Below are 16,897 nucleotides of genomic sequence, written 5' to 3'. Positions count from 1 at the left end.
TTCAGTGGATCTTTTGTGGTGCCATCAAAGCTTTTGTCTTTAAGAATCTCAGCAACTTTCCTTCTAAGTTCATCCCGATTCTCTTCAGTGAAGAACTCCATCAATGTTGGAAACTGAGAGGTATCTTCATTCATACTCTCCTCATCAGTACAATCTTCGACCTCAACTCTGTCATACACATCAGCATCTTCAACATAATTGTATTCATAATCACGCTGATGGTTGATGTCGAAAGCATTCAGCTCTTCCTCAAAATCAAACTTAAAATCATCTTCATTCACATTGAACATTTTCAGTACTTTATCCAATGTGTAAGTATGTCTTATCTTACCTTCTTCAACATGAGGTTCAATTCGAAGAATCAGCTTCTCAACTTGATCAACATTCTGATCATCACCATGCTCCCCCTTTCCTTCAGCTCCCCCTTTCCTTCAGCTCCCCCTGTCTCTACATTCACAGTATCGTTCAGAAAATCATCAACAGTCCTTTCACTTGACTGTTCAGTCACTTTAATTCCCATACCACCTTGAGCATCATCATCGTCATTATCAGAACCATGACTGCTAGCAGAAAAGACTTTCTCATCATCGTCATCTTCCTCATCATCACCCTCTTCATCGTCATCCTCCTCATCATCTTCTTCATCGTCATCAGCAGCAAGATCTTCTAGTGATACATGTTCTTCAAAGATTGTTGATACAGAAGATATAGGAACTGGATTCTCAATAACTAGAGATGGAACAATTGAACTTTCAGCAACTGCCACACTGCTTTCAGCACCCTTTCCCTTATCTTTCATCTGTTCATCAATCTCAGCTTGGCGTTTAGCCCTAAGCTCTTCAACTTGTATTTCTTCGAATCTTTGCTCAATTGACGTTCCAAGCATATTCTCAACCACTTTGTTCAACATGTAGAACTCGTGCTCTTTCAATGCTTTCGCAGCCTCAAGCTCTTTGTTTTTCATCTCGAAATACTTGTTCTGCTCATCTCTGCGAGCCTTTTCTTCTTCCAACTCAGCCACTCGCACTTTCAAGAAATCAATCTCAGTCTGATCTGTATCAATCTTCTTCAGTAATGCTTTGTTGTCAGACTCTAATCTCTTCACATGCATTTCTAGAATCTTTTCACGATCAGCAACCTTCTTGCTTTCAGCTGCAACTATTTTGTTTTCATTCAATACATCATCCATCTTCTTTTCTAACTTCTTCACCTGTTCATCATTTGCAAAACCAAAATCTCCAATATCTTCAAGATTATACGGAGGAATATGAAGACCCTTGTGGCCAGAAGAACCAGGAGTTAGTTGAATTTGAGTGAGTGGTGGTGTTTGAAATATTTCTTGGGATGTGAATAAGGTTTGTTGTTGTGGTGGTGAGAGATGTAGTGATGAAAGATGTAATGGTGAAGGTTGTCTGGGTGGAGATACAATTCTTTTTCTTGCTCCGGCTTTCTTTTTACCACTTGAAGGTGATTGTGATTCAGAAACATGCTCAGGAGATGGTATATATGCAGCATCATCTTTCTCCTCTCTCTTCCTCTTCCTTAATTGTTTCTCTTTCTCTGTAGCTTCTTGAATTCTTTTTAGACGTTCAGTCTCATCTATTTCATCATCAGAGGAACTCGAAGAACTTGTAGTACTTTTATTAACATCATCACCTTCGACATCATCAATGACCTTCTTTTTTCAGCTTCTACATTAGCTGCTTGCTCAGACACTAAATCATCAACATTTAACATCACTTGATCAATATCAGCATACGGATCTTCTTCCGCAGTTACAACCGGCTCTTCAACCTCAGGCTCATCAATCAATAACGTCTTTGCCACTTTCTTTTGCTTTTTCTTTGGCTATGATGAAGACCCCTCACCCTCCTGTGATTTAGGGGTAACCTTTTTGCCTCTTCTCCTCGTTTCTTTGACAAACCAGTCATTACGTGTGGTTTTGAACTCTTCAAGAGTTTTTAGCTCATCAACGTAAGCTGCTTCCTTCATTTCTTCTTCATTTCTCCAGTTTTGGTGATTAACTAGATCAGGATCAACGTAGTTCACATCTTTGATATATCCGAAGAATTCAGCAACTATTTTTGGTTCAGGATGGTTTGGGTGGTATCTTGCAAGCTGTTTAAGAGAATCGTTGCTCATGTGTGACTGAACTAACAAATCATTCTTAAAATCACGTTCAATATCTGGATATACATGATCAATCAGCATCTGCACGAATATTGGATAAGACCAAGTCCGACTCTTTGTTGTAATATTCTCAGCCATGTAGTGAAAAACAATGTGCGAGAAGTTATACTTTTTGTTCAGAACCAATGCAGTAACCATGTTCATCTGGTAATCACGCATGGTATCATATCCTCCCTTAGTATGACTAAGGGCCATCAGTACAGAGTGAATAATAAACTTGTAAGGTTTTGGAAACTTCGACTTCAAATAATTTCCAACGTTTAGTGCACCAACATATCCCATTCTGAGCATGCACCCCTTGACCATTCATTCAGGAAATTTTGTTGGCGAGTCTTCTTCGTCTGGAAAATTCACAACCTCACGAATGAGCGCCTCTGTAACAACAATTGTTTTCTTTTCATTTTGTAGCTTCACAGTGAGTTTATCACTTTGTTTGTTTAATCGTATGTTGCATGCTTCCAGAATCGTTTAACGTGTGACTTGTACACTGGACGTTGATCAGTCAAAGCTTTTTGAATTGGTATTCGACCCATGAACTCCAGAATACTGCTGAATTTTGCCAACTCTGAATTCTTTTGCACATCAAAATCACAACAGCTGTTGTGAAGTGGATCAAAAATCACATTTGAACCCTGCATATCATTAAAACACAACATGAATCAAATACTTAGAAAAACTTCAACATTATGCACTTTCAGGCGAAATCAAATGAAATGAATTAAACATTTCAGGCGAAATCAACCAAGATGCTTAGAAGCGAAATCACAGAACTGATGTAGGAGCGGAATCAAAATATACACATTTGAGCGGAATCAGATTGTTCATTTAGAAGCGAAATCACCATAACATCACAAACTCATCATCTGGAGCGGAATCATAATATCCACTTTGGAGCGGAATCAACATTCAATGTCAATTACAAGCGGAATCATACCCAAACTCACTAAACCAATCAGATCATGAAATTGAAATCATTAACTTGTTAAACAAAGAATTCCGATCAAAGGGTTATGTTTTGATTTCAATTTTGCCCTCTGAAACATCCTAGATCTAAGTCTGTAACAACCACACATCGTCAAACATGCAATCGGTTCAGATCTGGAACAATTAACATACAAATACATGATCAATACTACAATCCGACAATATATGTTTGATTTCATGTTCAGATTTAACAATTTATAACCCTAAACTATGTTTTGTTCATGACATTCGCCGACAGTCTTGAAACAAGTAAATCTAGGTTAAATCAAGACTCAAACTACCTTGCCCATGAGTAATAATTGTGATTGACAATTAAAAACACACGATCTGACTAAAAGTGGGTAGCAATTCGGTAAGAAAACGAAGATTTGGGGGTTTCGCTCGTAATCGCCGGAGAGAGAATAATTTTGGGGCAGAATATGATAAGTGACATAGGAGCGGAATTAGATGGCCTTTTATAGCCAGTCTGATTCCGCTCGAAATGGTCATAAGGTATCTCGAGCGAAATCAACTAGAAGATTACGAGCGGAATCAGCATATGAAGCAGTTATGAGCGAAATCAGCTTTTACTGCAATTAGGAGCGGAATCAGAACATAATTTTCAAACTTTTTGAATTTTTTAACTTTTTCGATTGTTCACCGACACACCCAGTTAACCAAGTCCAAGTTAATGACCTTGGTCAACTGTTTAGCCTACCAAGTCCAAGTTAATGGCCTTTGTTGACCTGATTATGAAGTACGCTGACTTTTTGATCTGAAAACAGTTCAAATTACTGAACTTTCGAACTTTTTGAACCTTCAAACACTATTTCAATCAATCAAACATGTACCAATCACAGTTTAGCATCTCCTGCTTACCCAACCCTCATCAAACAGACATGATCTGCATAAGGCTTTAATCAACAAATAAAATCTTTTTGGATTTTTTTAACAAGATAAGCAGAAATATGTACACACAATCTTTTTGTGAGCGTGTTAGGGGATCATATCAGCATTTGATAAGACACAAGCACCGTTAAGCTATTATTTCATACCAAGCCTTAAACAATTCGTGTAGATTGTCGATATACTGATCCTCTTAAATTTTCACAAAACTTTCAATCTGTCCAGGATACGGATTTAATGTTTTAAGACTTAAACCTTTACATGTGTCCCACCTCAGTATATACTCCCGTATCCAGATCCCAATATTCAGTCTTACAGGTGAGTATACCTAGATGATATCTGTAATGGGGTGAAATGCGAGGGCCGTGAGAGCTCAGGTCGATACTTCCGTATACGCAGAGAGATGACGGCTTCGACTTATCGGTGGGTCCACTTTGGGATCTTCTTTACAACAGCACATGATTATCATTTTGCAATGTTTAATCATTTTTTATGCTGAGGGGAGGCTTTACAAGTAAAGCATATGCGTAAAGTATTATCCGGGGACTAGGTCAGTAATTCCATACAGCAGAAGTCCCGGGATAATACCCCAGATATCACTAAGCATAAAGACCTAGTATCTCAGAATAAGGGACCTTTCAAACGAGATTTCGGGGGTTACCCATATATCCTGGAGGTGTTTCCCACGTAAAAGCAAGTAAATTTTAGGTTTATATCCCAAACTGATCTACTGATTTTGCAAAAACCTATCGGCACATCTTTAGCGAGACTGCTTAATTGCATTTTAAACGTTACTTATCTTTAGCGTACTGTGTCTGTCTAGCTGATGTACTATCATTTCCCCTATTATACACAAACTCTTTTTCATGTTTTTCTAATGTTTTTGGATTTTTGTATTTTATCATGTTTTTGTATTTTCTTCAAATTTCTCCCCCTAAAAAGAAAAACATATTTTTGTGTTTTTGTTTTTATCGAAAAGCAGAAAACAAACTATACAGAAAGTTGACAACACGACATGGTTCACATCTGATCATTGCCCTCCTCGGCTTCACATTCTACTACCCTCCCAGATCGCAGATTTTTCATCCCGTTCAATTTTAAAAGATAGTAAAATCTCTTTTTGTCAAAGGGTTTTGTATAAAAATTAGCTTTCTGATCATCGATGTGTATGTGCTCAATCCGGATTAACTACTTCTCGTGACAATCATGGATGAAGTGGTGACGGATTTCGATAGGTTTCGTTTTTGAATGGTGAACCGGATTTTTAGTGATGTTTATAGCTGCTTCGTTGTCCATATATATCGACGTATCCAAGAATTGCAAACCGAAGTCGCGCATTTGCTGTTGGATCCAAACGATCTGTGAGCAACAGTTGGAGGCTGAAACATATTCAGCCTCGCACGTAGAAAGCGCCACTGCGGTTTGTTTCTTGCACTGCCAGGTAACGAGTCGAGTTTCGAAGAACTAACACCCAGCAGTGGTGGACTTTGCATTCTGCTTGCAGCTTCCAAAATCAGAATCAGCGAAACCTGATAGGGAGAAGTCACCCGAGCGAGGATACCACAAGCCGATGCTTGGGCAGCCTTTCAAATACCGTAAGATACGTTTGACGATCGTCATGTGTGATTGCTTCGGGCTCGACTGATATCTGGCACAGAGACATGTTGGGTACATGATGTCTGGACGGGAAGCAGTGAGATACATCAGAGATCCAATGATTGACCGGTACAGTGTCTCGTCCACTTTTACTCCACTTTCATCTGGACAAATCCCGTGATTCTGTGCAAGGGGGGTTGCTGCCAGACTGCATTCAGTCATGTCGAACTTGTCAAGCACGTCCTTTACGTATTTCGTTTGGTGAATGAAGATTCCATCGGGCATCTGCTCCACCTGCAGCCCGAGGAAGAACTTCATCTCCCCCATCGAACTCATCTCAAACTTTTTCTTCATTACTTTCTCAAACTCTTTACAAAGATCGTCGTTGGTGGAACCGAAAATGATATCGTCAACGTAAATCTGCACGATCAACAAATGGCCTGCCACTTCCTTCGTGAACAACGTACTATCCACTGTCCCTCTAGTGAACCCGTTGGCCAACAGATATTGGGAAAGCGTCTCGTACCAGGCTCTCGGGGCCTGGTGAAGTCCGTAGAGCGACTTGTCCAGCAAATAGACCTTGTTTTTGTGTTGTGGATCTGTGAACCCCGGCGGTTGCCCCACATACACCTCTTCTTTAATCTTTCCGTAAAGGAAGGAAGATTTGACGTCCAGCTGGTACACTTTAAAGTCTTTCCATGACGCAAACGCCAGGAAAATCCGAATCGCCTCGAGTCTAGCAACAGGCGCGTATACTTCGTCATAGTCGATAGCTTCTTGCTGACTAATGCCTTGTACTACTAATCGTGCTTTGTTCCTCACCACGACTCCTCTGTCATCCCTTTTGCACTTGAAAACCCATTTTGTTTTTATCAATTTTTGATTCTGTGGCAGATCAACTAGTCTCCAGACACCCAGCTTTTCAAATTGTTGCAGCTCTTCCTGCATCGCATTTACCCAACTATCCTCAGTCAACGCCTCTTTGTAAGTTCTGGGCTCGATCTGCGAAATAAAACACTTTAATGAGAATTCTTCTTGCAAATGTGCAACAGAAGAATAGAAACATGTAAGAGCTCGATTGATTTGGTCTCTGGTTTTAACACCACTTTGCAGGTCACCAATTATTTGCTCTGATGGATGGTAAGACAAATTCCTAGGCATCATGGTGTTAGGCACATTCACTTCCGATTGCAAGTTCGATATATCAAGATCAACGGTTTGATCCTCAGCTTCCGTCAAAAAATCATTTGGTTCCTCGTCAAAGGTCGGAGCAGGTTCCGCCTCTGAGTTGTCAGAATCGTCAAATGTTGGAGCTGGTTCCTCTGGTGGTTCATAAGCTATTCCACTCGGTCCGGCTTCATCATTGTAAGTACCCTCAGTGGGTTGAGAAACCACTAGCGGTCTAGGCACTTGTTCCTGTGACATAGATTGCTGGTACTGGTACAGAAGTGCTAGTTCCTCATCACTCGGCTGAACCGGTAGTTGAAACGACTCCCAGAGCTTGTCATAATCGAATAGGAATCTTTGTCCGGGAAGTTGTGGTGATGGAGTGTGCTTCTGACAATCCACATGCTGAACTTGTATCACTTTCCCCAGGTACGGTACGAACACCCTCTTCAATGGGCTTGCGTAACCTACAAAGAAACCCTCATTTGATTTAGCACCAAATTTCCAATTCTCATCAATAAGCGTACACGGAGACCCAAATGGCTCCAGAAACTCAAGATTCGGCTTGTATCATTGCAGCAGCTCAAAGCATGTCTTTTTGTACTTTTTGACAGTGAGTACGCGATTTAAAGTATAACAAGCTGCAGATACTGCTTCGCTCCAGATGAAGATCAGTAGTTTGGAATTGGCTAACATTGTTCGAGTTGTCTCTATTAGGGTCTGGTTCTTTCGTTCAGCAATGCCGTTCTGTTGTGGTGTGTATGGCGCACTGAATTCATGAAGAATTCCCTTCTCATTGCAAAACTCGTACATTTTGTTGTTTTTGAATTCCGTTCCGTTGTCACTACGAATTCTTCGGATCAGCAGCTTATACACCGTTTCCATCTTCTTGAACAACACCATCAACGACTCAAAAGTCTGATCCTTTCTTTCCAAGCACACGACCCACGAGAATCTTGTAAAGTCATCAGTCACCACCAAGCAGTACAAATCTCCACTGATGCTCTTTACATTGACAGGCCCGAAGAGATCCATGTGTAATCTCTCAAGAGGTAACCTGATCGAATTAAGTATCTTCGGTGGGTGTGACTTCCGAGTCTGCTTCCCTTTTTTACAAGCTACACAATCATCAGACAAATGAAAACTCTTTACGTGTACACCTTCTACCAAATCATTGTGTACTAGAAAATTCATTTTACGAACATGTATGTGGCCCATCTTACGATGCCACATTATTGACTCCTTTTCTGTTGCTTTTGATTTTGACACAAAACATTGTTTTTGATGAGTTGTTGGTGTTGCAACGCTCATATCAAGAATATATAAGTCGTTCTCCCGTGGAGCGCGCAACAACACCATCTCATCAGGGATTTTAAACCCCGGTTTTAAAACCACACACTCATTCTTTGTGATGTGTACACTGAAAGATTTATCACATATTTGCGAAATGCTAAGTAAATTGTTTTCCAACTCTACGATATAGTTCTTTTTCTCAAATGTGATGACACCATTCGTCAATGTTCCCTGTCCAACAATTCTGCCGCCATGATTTCCGGCAAAGCCCACATAACTTCCATTTATTGATTTGACGTCGTAAAGAAGAGCTAGCATCCCGGTCATATGTCTCGATGCACCACTGTCCATGATCCACTTCGAAATGATAGACCTGGGCAGCCCCTGCAAACATCAAATCAACTCATTCAAACAATGACGCCCATGACTTTTTGACCTCAGAAACAGTACCAAATACTACATCACATTTCTCATCATATTTAGGAATGTTAAATGTGACATTAGGAACATCATCTTTCACAACTGGTTTTACTTTGTTGTTAATAGGGGGAAACTCAGCAAGAAATTTATCAAGTTCAGATTCAAACTCGACAACATCATCTTTTAAAACCTTTGTTTCATTTTTTAACGCATTTTCCATCTTTTTCACCTCGATTGATGGTTTCGACTTCACAACCCATGATTGGTTTTCAAAAATTTTTGTTTTCGGATAAATTTTTGAAGTCTTGCGACACTTGGAAGATTCACCAACTTCGAAAGTCGATTTCGGCTTATCCTCCGACTTCAAAGATTCACCTCTCTTTAAAATGCGAATCAGAGAAACCATTGGTTTTTTACCTTTTGTATCAATCGGTGACTTTGGTCGAGGTTTTTGAATAATTGGTTTTACGAAAACAGGTTTCTCAAACACTTTCTTGCATTGTTTCGCCACGTGCCCGATTTCATTACAGCGATAACACACTCTTTTGTCATATTCGACAAAAATTAATTTGACTGTCTCCTCTTTCAACTTTTTCGCTGCATTGAAATCGTCCATGGCTTTTTGACTAAAAATGTAGTCCTTTTCATCATCTACACTTGGTCCAGCAACAAAGATATCATTCATTTTCTCTTTTGGTTTAACCACCTGCTTAGCCGTCTTCTTCTCAAAACCGATCCCTTTGTTTTTAAAATTGTTTTTCTTGTTATTACCCTTACCTTCCCACTCTTTCTTTCCCGAGCTGGTAGGACGTGATGTAACAAAAGATTTTTTAGGTTTTGAAAAGAATTCTTTGTTATTAACCTCATCAATGTTCATTTCAACCAACTTGAAAACTTTCTCAACATTTCTAATCTTCACGTTCTGAAGAGGATACTCGAAATCGGAGTAAAGTTTGTCTGTTCCAATCATAGTGTATACCACCATAATTGGATCATCATTCGCACTCTTGTCCGATTTCGGTATGAAACGATCCAAGAAATTAACCTCATCTTCAGACTCAGTAACATCTTTCTCAGATTGAGACTTCTCAGAGTTATCACTCTCTTTGTCTAACACCTGATCGACAACGGTTTTGATGACCTGTGATTCGTTGTCGGTGTCGGAAGCAGAGAATGTAACATCAATTCTTTCAGGCAAATCATCCTCAATTGATCTCAACTTGAGATTCAAAGCAGCTTCCACCCCATCTGGATATTTCTGTGTATAATGATTCCACATTGGGGGTGGAACATTGTTAAAGACTGGTGCAGCATGTGGCTGCTGTGGGACAATCTGTTCAAGGACATAGGATGAAGCCACATAACTCATCAATTTTTTATCAATTCGATCATTTTCGATTTTAGCTAATTCAAGCTCTTTCTTAAGTGAAGCGATCATGTCTAGATGAAAATTAACTTCAACTTGTTTATCAAACAGTGTTGCTTTAACCAATTTTGTTGCTTTTTCGTTTTCAACACTCTCTTTTTGGATCATTTTAATTGACCTGACAAGAGTATCATAAGCCTCTTTGACTTGTCCAAGGTCAAATTTAAGCATATCTGCATGATGTTTCAATTCCTGATACTTAGTGTCTTTCTCAAGACACTCCATGCACGGTTGTAAACAATTCTGGCATGGTGTTTCAGGGATTGAAACGACTTTCTCAACAACCTGTCCATCACAAACAATTGTCACATCTTGTTTACCGACATTTTTCAACTCAGACTCAGACACTTTGACCTCCTTAACTCCAGATTCCTGATCTGACTCCTGTTTGACTAACACTGTACTGACAGACTCTGACTTCTCGAGTTCTGTGTCTACCTCTTTTAGGTTTCCCATGAGAGCTTTGTCAGCGATGTCTTTCAATGTCTCTCCAGTCAACTCTTTTGTCACGTCTATCATTTCCTCGACAACTTCTTTCTTTTCTTCATATCTTGGACACGATCCAGTCGTCGGTTCTTCGAAATATCCTGCAAAAGATTCAAAAACTTTAGGAGGCATTATCGATTTCATAGAACTTGCCAATACCTCCTGTTCTGACTGGTAATAGTAAACTTCTGCAGCAATTTCTTTAATGTCAATCACATTCTCAACAGGAACATCTTCAACAATCATTTCTGGTTTAGTCACCATCTCCGGTACTTCAACTATTTCTGCCATCATGGCCTGCCCATCGCTTCCAGGGATGTATTTATCCCAAGTGAAACCTTCAGCTACTCTTTCATCATCTTGATTCACGATAAGAGCCTTCTCCGGTTTGTTTTCGATTTGCGGCCTCTGAACAGCAGGTTGTTGGTTAGGCCGATGATAGATCGCCTGTCTGTAATAATCGTTTGTGAACGGGTTCTGATGGTTGTTCACTTCACGGTTCGGGCATTCTCTCTTGAAATGGCCACGTTCTTTACACTTGAAGCATGTAACTTTTGATTTGTCGAACCCTAGCTTCTGATCAGGACCTGAGAGACTGTTTCTACCTGTGATCTCCATAAAGCGTTGTGCCCTTCTAACCAAACTTGCCATGCACCATTTTATATCAATCAATTCAAGCTCCCCGTGGTCAATCTGGTCGTAATCCTCTTTTGTCATATCCGGATTACCGATCCTGCCCGCCACTAAACCTTCATACGCCTCTAAAACGGAAGCAAGTAAAGCAATGTGTTGTTTTGCGGCTGTTTCAGTAATTTCATTTCCATTCTTGATATTCACCGCGATGTTGCATTGCACCCCAGAAACGTAGGCCTGATTGTTGGAACTTGTAGAGCTTTGAGGTGAAGGCTGCTCTTGAGCTTTAAAGTTTGGATCATAGTTTACGAACGGTGAGGGCTTGTTTGATTGTGGAGAGTTTGTAGAAGCATTTGAATTTGTATCAGCACTAAAACCCGTCTGTATCTTCGGACTTTGATTTGTTGCAACAGGAGTGCTTCCTTTGTAGTAAAGAGATACGTCTTGTTGCACATTTGCTGAATTCATCTTCTTTATCTTCAACAACTCCAACTCATGAGCCTCTATCTTCTCGATAAATGAACTGAGATTCAAATTCACGAAATCCGAGTTATTCTTCAGCATCATCAAGTATGTCCCCCATTCATCATAAGGTAATGCGTTGGACAACTTGTCGATCCACTCTTCGTTTGTCTTTGTAATCTCCAATTTTTTCATCTCTACCACAAGATGGCAATAACGTTCAATCAACTGCTTCGTCGTTTCACCCTTCATCCCGGTGAATATGTCAAACTCTTTCTTGATTAGGGCTTTCTTGCTTTTGATCATAGAGACGCTGCCTTGGAACTTCCACTTTAATGCTTGCCACAACGATTGCGAGTTGTCATCGTGTTGTAATAGCACAAGAATATCTTCTTTTATGGCCTGTTGGAGAATACTGACCATCTTCTTCTCTGCCTTAAAATCATTCTGTTCGGTTTCAGTCAAACTTCCAATGCCTTTCTCTAAGCCCAACCCATCAACTGGTGGAACATATTTTTCTCTATCTTCATCCAACACTCAAAATGGTTGGCCTGTACCCAATTCTTGAACCGACCCGATCATCCGGCATACTCATTCAAGTTCATAAGCTTTGGCGGTTTCTGCATTGTTCCTAGCTCATTCTCCATGTTGACATTTTGAACTATGCTTGCCGGACTTTGTGTTGCCGTCATGCCGCTACCCGCAAAAAGATTGTAAAAATCTTGATTTTCCATTTTAGGTGACAAATTCTGAAAAATTTTTAACCTTTTGACAAACAGGTTACTTTTACTGAAAAACTTTCTACACAGACTGAATTCCCAACACGATATCACGAACGAAACGGACTTAAACTCTCAAACCGTGATTTTTTACTAAAAATGAATTTTCAGGCGGAATCACAATTTTAATTTGGAGCGAAATCAGAATTTGACTTTTGGAGCGAAATCGGAGATTAACACTCGAGCGAAATCAGAACTTGACTTTAGGAGCGAAATCAGCAGGTAATTCTGAGCGGAATCACCTCTGGAGCGGAATTACAACTGAATCTCGAGCGAAATCAGAAGATTCGAGCGGAATCACTGATTCCGCTTCTACCGTTCAAGCGGAATTAAAACTTTTCAACTGAGAGACCTAATTTCGCTCAGAATTTCGAGCGGAATCAACCAAAAGCTCACTCGAGCGGAATCAGGTTTCGAGCCATTTTTTTACCAATTTTAAGCCGTATTTTATGCTAAAACTCTCAAGGGTTTGTTAATTGTCAATTTTACACAATATGTCCAAAGTTCAGTCCATTTTGTCCGTGGCAATGTCCAGAAACTCAAACAATGTAGTAAAAAAGCTTTGATTCTGGTATTCTAGCTCATAACTGGCTCTGATACCAATTGTAGGATCGTTATTGACGATCGAATGAGTCAATCAGAGCATAAACACCACTGTTTATGCAACAGAAATACACAAACAGCTTGAATCAAAGAGAATGGAGTAGAAATAGAATGCAGATCACTTTAAACACATTTTCTCATTAATTCTTCTCAAAAAAATTTGGCAGCAGTTCTGCTACACATTCGACATTTAGTTACAAATGAGAAAACAAACAGGACTATATATAGGGGGCTGATTCTGCTCCTAATGACATCTTGTCATTTCGGGCGGAATCACCTTGTTGTGATTTCGCTCCAAATGACAAAATGTCATTAGGAGCGGAATCAAGACATTACAACCCAAAATTTACAAACAGCCCCCTATACTATACATAATTAACATTTCTGACCCCTAGACCCTATACAAGCTTGACTAAGACTAAGACGCAGGCATTAGACATTCGTGCATCAACACTTCTGTAGGTGTTGTTGGTGTATTCCAGTCTCTAATAGCAATAATCTTGGATGGATCCACATGAATACCCTGCTCATTGACTATATGACCCAAGAATTGAACTTCTTTAAGCCAGAATTCACACTTGGAGAATTTAGCAAAAAGTTGTTCCTTCTTCAGGAGTTCCAATGTTAAGCGAAGGTGTTGCTCGTGCTTGGCTCGAGACTTTGAATATACAAGAATATCGTCGATGAACACAATAATGAATTTGTCTAAATAAGGTTTACAGACCCTATTCATTAAGTCCATAAAGATAGCTGGAGCATTCGTCAAACCAAAAGGCATGACAGTGAACTCAAAATGCCCATATCTTGTGCCGAAAGCAGTTTTGGGAATATCTTCTTCGAGAACACGAAGTTGATGACTCATGACACCCAGAACGCAGATCGATCTTGGAAAAGCATGAAGCACCTTGCAGCTGGTCGAAGAGATCATCAATTTGAGGTAGGGGATATCGATTCTTGATGGTAAGCTTATTAAGCTCACGATAATCGATACACATCCGAAAAGACCCATCTTTCTTTTTTCACGAAGAGGACATGAGCTCCCCAAGGTGAAAAGCTCGGTCGAATGAAGCCTTTATCAGATAACTCTTGAAGCTGCTTCGATAATTCTTGCATTTCAGACGGTGCAAGTCGATAAGGCGCTTTTGCAATTGGGTTGGCATTGGGTACAAGGTCAATATGAAACTCGACTTGACGAACTGGAGGCAAACCAGGCAGTTCATCAGGAAATACCTCTGGATAATCCCGAACAATCGGAATATCCTGAATACTCTTGCTCTTGTCTTTCTCCTCGGTGACATGTGCTAGAAAAGAAACATATCCTTTCCGTAAATACCTTTGGGCTTTTGTACACGACATAAGCTTCAATCCATCTGAAGGTTTCTCTCCACGAACTTCCAAAACATCGCCAGATGACAAAGGAATACGAACAATCTTGTCAAAGCAAACCACCTTAGCATGATGTTTAGTTAACCAATCCATTCCAACGATAATGCCGAAGCTCCCAAGTTGCATTGGCGTGAGGTCAATAGGAAAAAGATGATTATCAAGGTTCAGCTGACAATCACGAATAACAGAATCGAGTACAAGAGGTTTACCAGTAGCAACTTCGACAGATAAGGGTTTCCTTAGTTTAGTTCTAGGTATCGCAAGAAAAGGTTCAAAAGACAATGAAACAAAACTTCTATCTGCACCAGAATCAAAAAGAACAGATGCAGGCTGATTGTTAACAAGAAACGTACCATTGACAACCTCGTTGTCAGCCCTCGCTTCGTTTGCATTCAGATTATACGCCCGTCCACGAGCGGGATTCACATTGGCGTTGACATTCGCATTCGGGTTCGCATTTACCAGCCTCGGACAGTTGTTGCGGAAGTGACCATACTCTCCACAATTAAAGCATGAACCCAGTGGGAATCTCGCAGCATTCCCCTGAACCGGAGCCTAAACCCAGCCGACCTGATTCTGTCCCAAACGACAAATATTGGCCAAATGCCCAAGTTTACCACACGTCGTGCATTGCTTACAAGCTTGTTGTGCAACGTGTTGACCGTTGCAGCGTGCACAATGAGGTGCGGTACCAGCATATGCCTTTTTCGCAGGTGGCTGAGCCGGTGGGTTCTGATCAGTCTGTGCCATAACAACAAAATTCTGGGCACCCTTTCGCTTCCTTGATTTCTTCGATGACTCACCTTCCTTACCTTTACCCTTTTTCTTGTCTTTCTCAGAATCAGCCGCCTTCTTCTTATCACCCTTGCGGGTGAGTTTACCCTACCTGACTTGTGACTCAGTCAGGGTAACAGACAACTCGATTGCGTGACGGACGGTAGTAGGGTTAACGCCGGTCACAATATCCTGTATGGAATCAGGTAAACCATCGATGTATCTCTCGATTGCTTTCTCCAGAGGGGTAACCATGGTGGGACACAATAGACTGAGTTCTTAAAAACGATCTGTGTACGAATGGTGTTCAGCCCCATCTTGCTTTAAATCGTCAAACTCTCGTTCCAAAGCCCGAATCTCGTGACGGGGACAAAAATCTTTCATCATGAGAGCCCGAAGCTCATCCCATGTTTGTGCCAATGCCACTTCGGCACCCCTATCACGCATAACACCATTCCACCAGGTAAGCGCTCGCTTCTCAAACACGCTAGAAGCAAATTCAACCTTCTGCGCATTCGGACACTGCACATGTCTGAATGTGCTCTCGATACTCTCAAACCACTGCAGGAGCGCAGTTGCTCCTTGCGACCCAGAAAACTTTAGAGGCTTTGCAGAATTGAAACTCTTGAAGTTACACGGTGCATTGTTATTGTTATTATTGTTGTTGTTGTATATCTCGTGGACTTGGGTCACAACGCCGGGAAGCACAGCAGCCACTTGCTGAGAGACCAGGGCTGCGATTTCTTCAATAGTGAAAGATTGTGCTTCACGTCGAGGAGGCATTGTCTAACAAAGAAACAGAGGAACGAGTGAGGTTGAAAAGCAAAAGAGGTATTAAAAATACCAACAAAACACAAGAAAGGCGATCATTTGTTCGTTACCTATAGTGAACAAATGACACGCAGTGACTAATCAAAGTAAATGGGTCAAACTAATGTATCGCGAAGACATGCTCGCCTATAAGTGAATACTCACCCCAAGAGTTCCCAGGTAAGAGTGACTGGTCCGATTATGTGGATTTGTACGAACACTCTAGCCTTAGACAGAAAACCTAGGGTACAGGCATTCACCCTTCCAGTTTGCACGTGTTCACATTATTTTGGCCCAAACTTTGACGAGACTTTGAAGACTTAAAGGGTTCAAAACCATATAATAGAGGGTTGTAAACTTAGTAATCAATCATCCTAGAACAGATGATTACTTTTCAAAGCGGATTCGAACTTAGTGTTCCCATTGTGGTTATCACCTAAGGGTAGGTGACGTTGTTGTTTTAAAAATCTAAACGCAAGTAAACTTGCATTGGGGTCCTAAAAGTTATAGTCTAGGTCAAAGCATTACCAATAAACTAATTCCCTATAACCATTGGCTTTGATACCAACTTCTTCTGTCACACCCCGACCACGTATGTTGGTGCATTTCATCTGTTGACTTCGTTTTGGATCGAGTCATAGTATTAGAATGTAAGATCAGGGCACGTAGTACGAGAAAATAGAAGATTGTATAGGTTTTTAGGAGTAGGTTCGCTTATTTGGACTTGAGAGGTTCGCTTATTTGTCAAGAGTGTGGTCCGCTTATTTGACCAAGGACGGTCCGCTTATTCAGACATGGTACCTTGGAGCGGACCAGCTAGCCTATATATAGCCATATGAGCGGTTCATTTGTAACGATTTGTCGAAACTCGTACCGAGGTGCTGCCGGATCGAGATTGTACCAGAATCTGTTATATATCAATAGAAAAGGTGTTTAAAGTGATATTAAAGCTGTTCCTGCGTCAAATACTTATTTTCCGCACCTGTATTTGATAGAATTACCT

At 40.6% G+C, this 16,897-nt stretch overlaps 1 protein-coding gene across 1 annotated transcript; it reads right to left on the bottom strand.

Moving 5' to 3' along the window:
• Positions 1-361: 361 nt before the first annotated feature.
• Positions 362-2,472, bottom strand: LOC110876825 (eukaryotic translation initiation factor 5B-like). The gene is made up of 5 exons (XM_022124985.1): positions 1,891-2,472; positions 1,676-1,848; positions 1,427-1,577; positions 677-1,276; positions 362-598 (listed from the first exon to the last, which is right to left on the bottom strand). Exons 1-5 carry the CDS (start codon positions 2,470-2,472, stop codon positions 362-364), a joined length of 1,743 nt encoding a protein of 580 aa, XP_021980677.1.
• Positions 2,473-16,897: the final 14,425 nt, after the last annotated feature.

Source organism: Helianthus annuus, chromosome 7, assembly GCF_002127325.2.
Source record: "Helianthus annuus cultivar XRQ/B chromosome 7, HanXRQr2.0-SUNRISE, whole genome shotgun sequence".
NCBI classification, from domain to species: domain Eukaryota; kingdom Viridiplantae; phylum Streptophyta; class Magnoliopsida; order Asterales; family Asteraceae; genus Helianthus; species Helianthus annuus.
This window is presented reverse-complemented; position numbering and strand designations above follow the sequence as displayed.

Coding starts and splice junctions, on each gene's coding strand:
- LOC110876825 (XM_022124985.1), bottom strand. CDS start 2,472: ATGGGATATGTTGGTGCACTAAACGTTGGAAATTATTTGAAGTCGAAG. Junction 1,849..1,890: donor CGAGGAGAAGAGGCAAAAAG/GTTACCCCTAAA, acceptor TCTTCATCATAG/CCAAAGAAAAAGCAAAAGAA. Junction 1,578..1,675: donor GTAGAAGCTGAAAAAAGAAG/GTCATTGATGAT, acceptor ACGTCTAAAAAG/AATTCAAGAAGCTACAGAGA.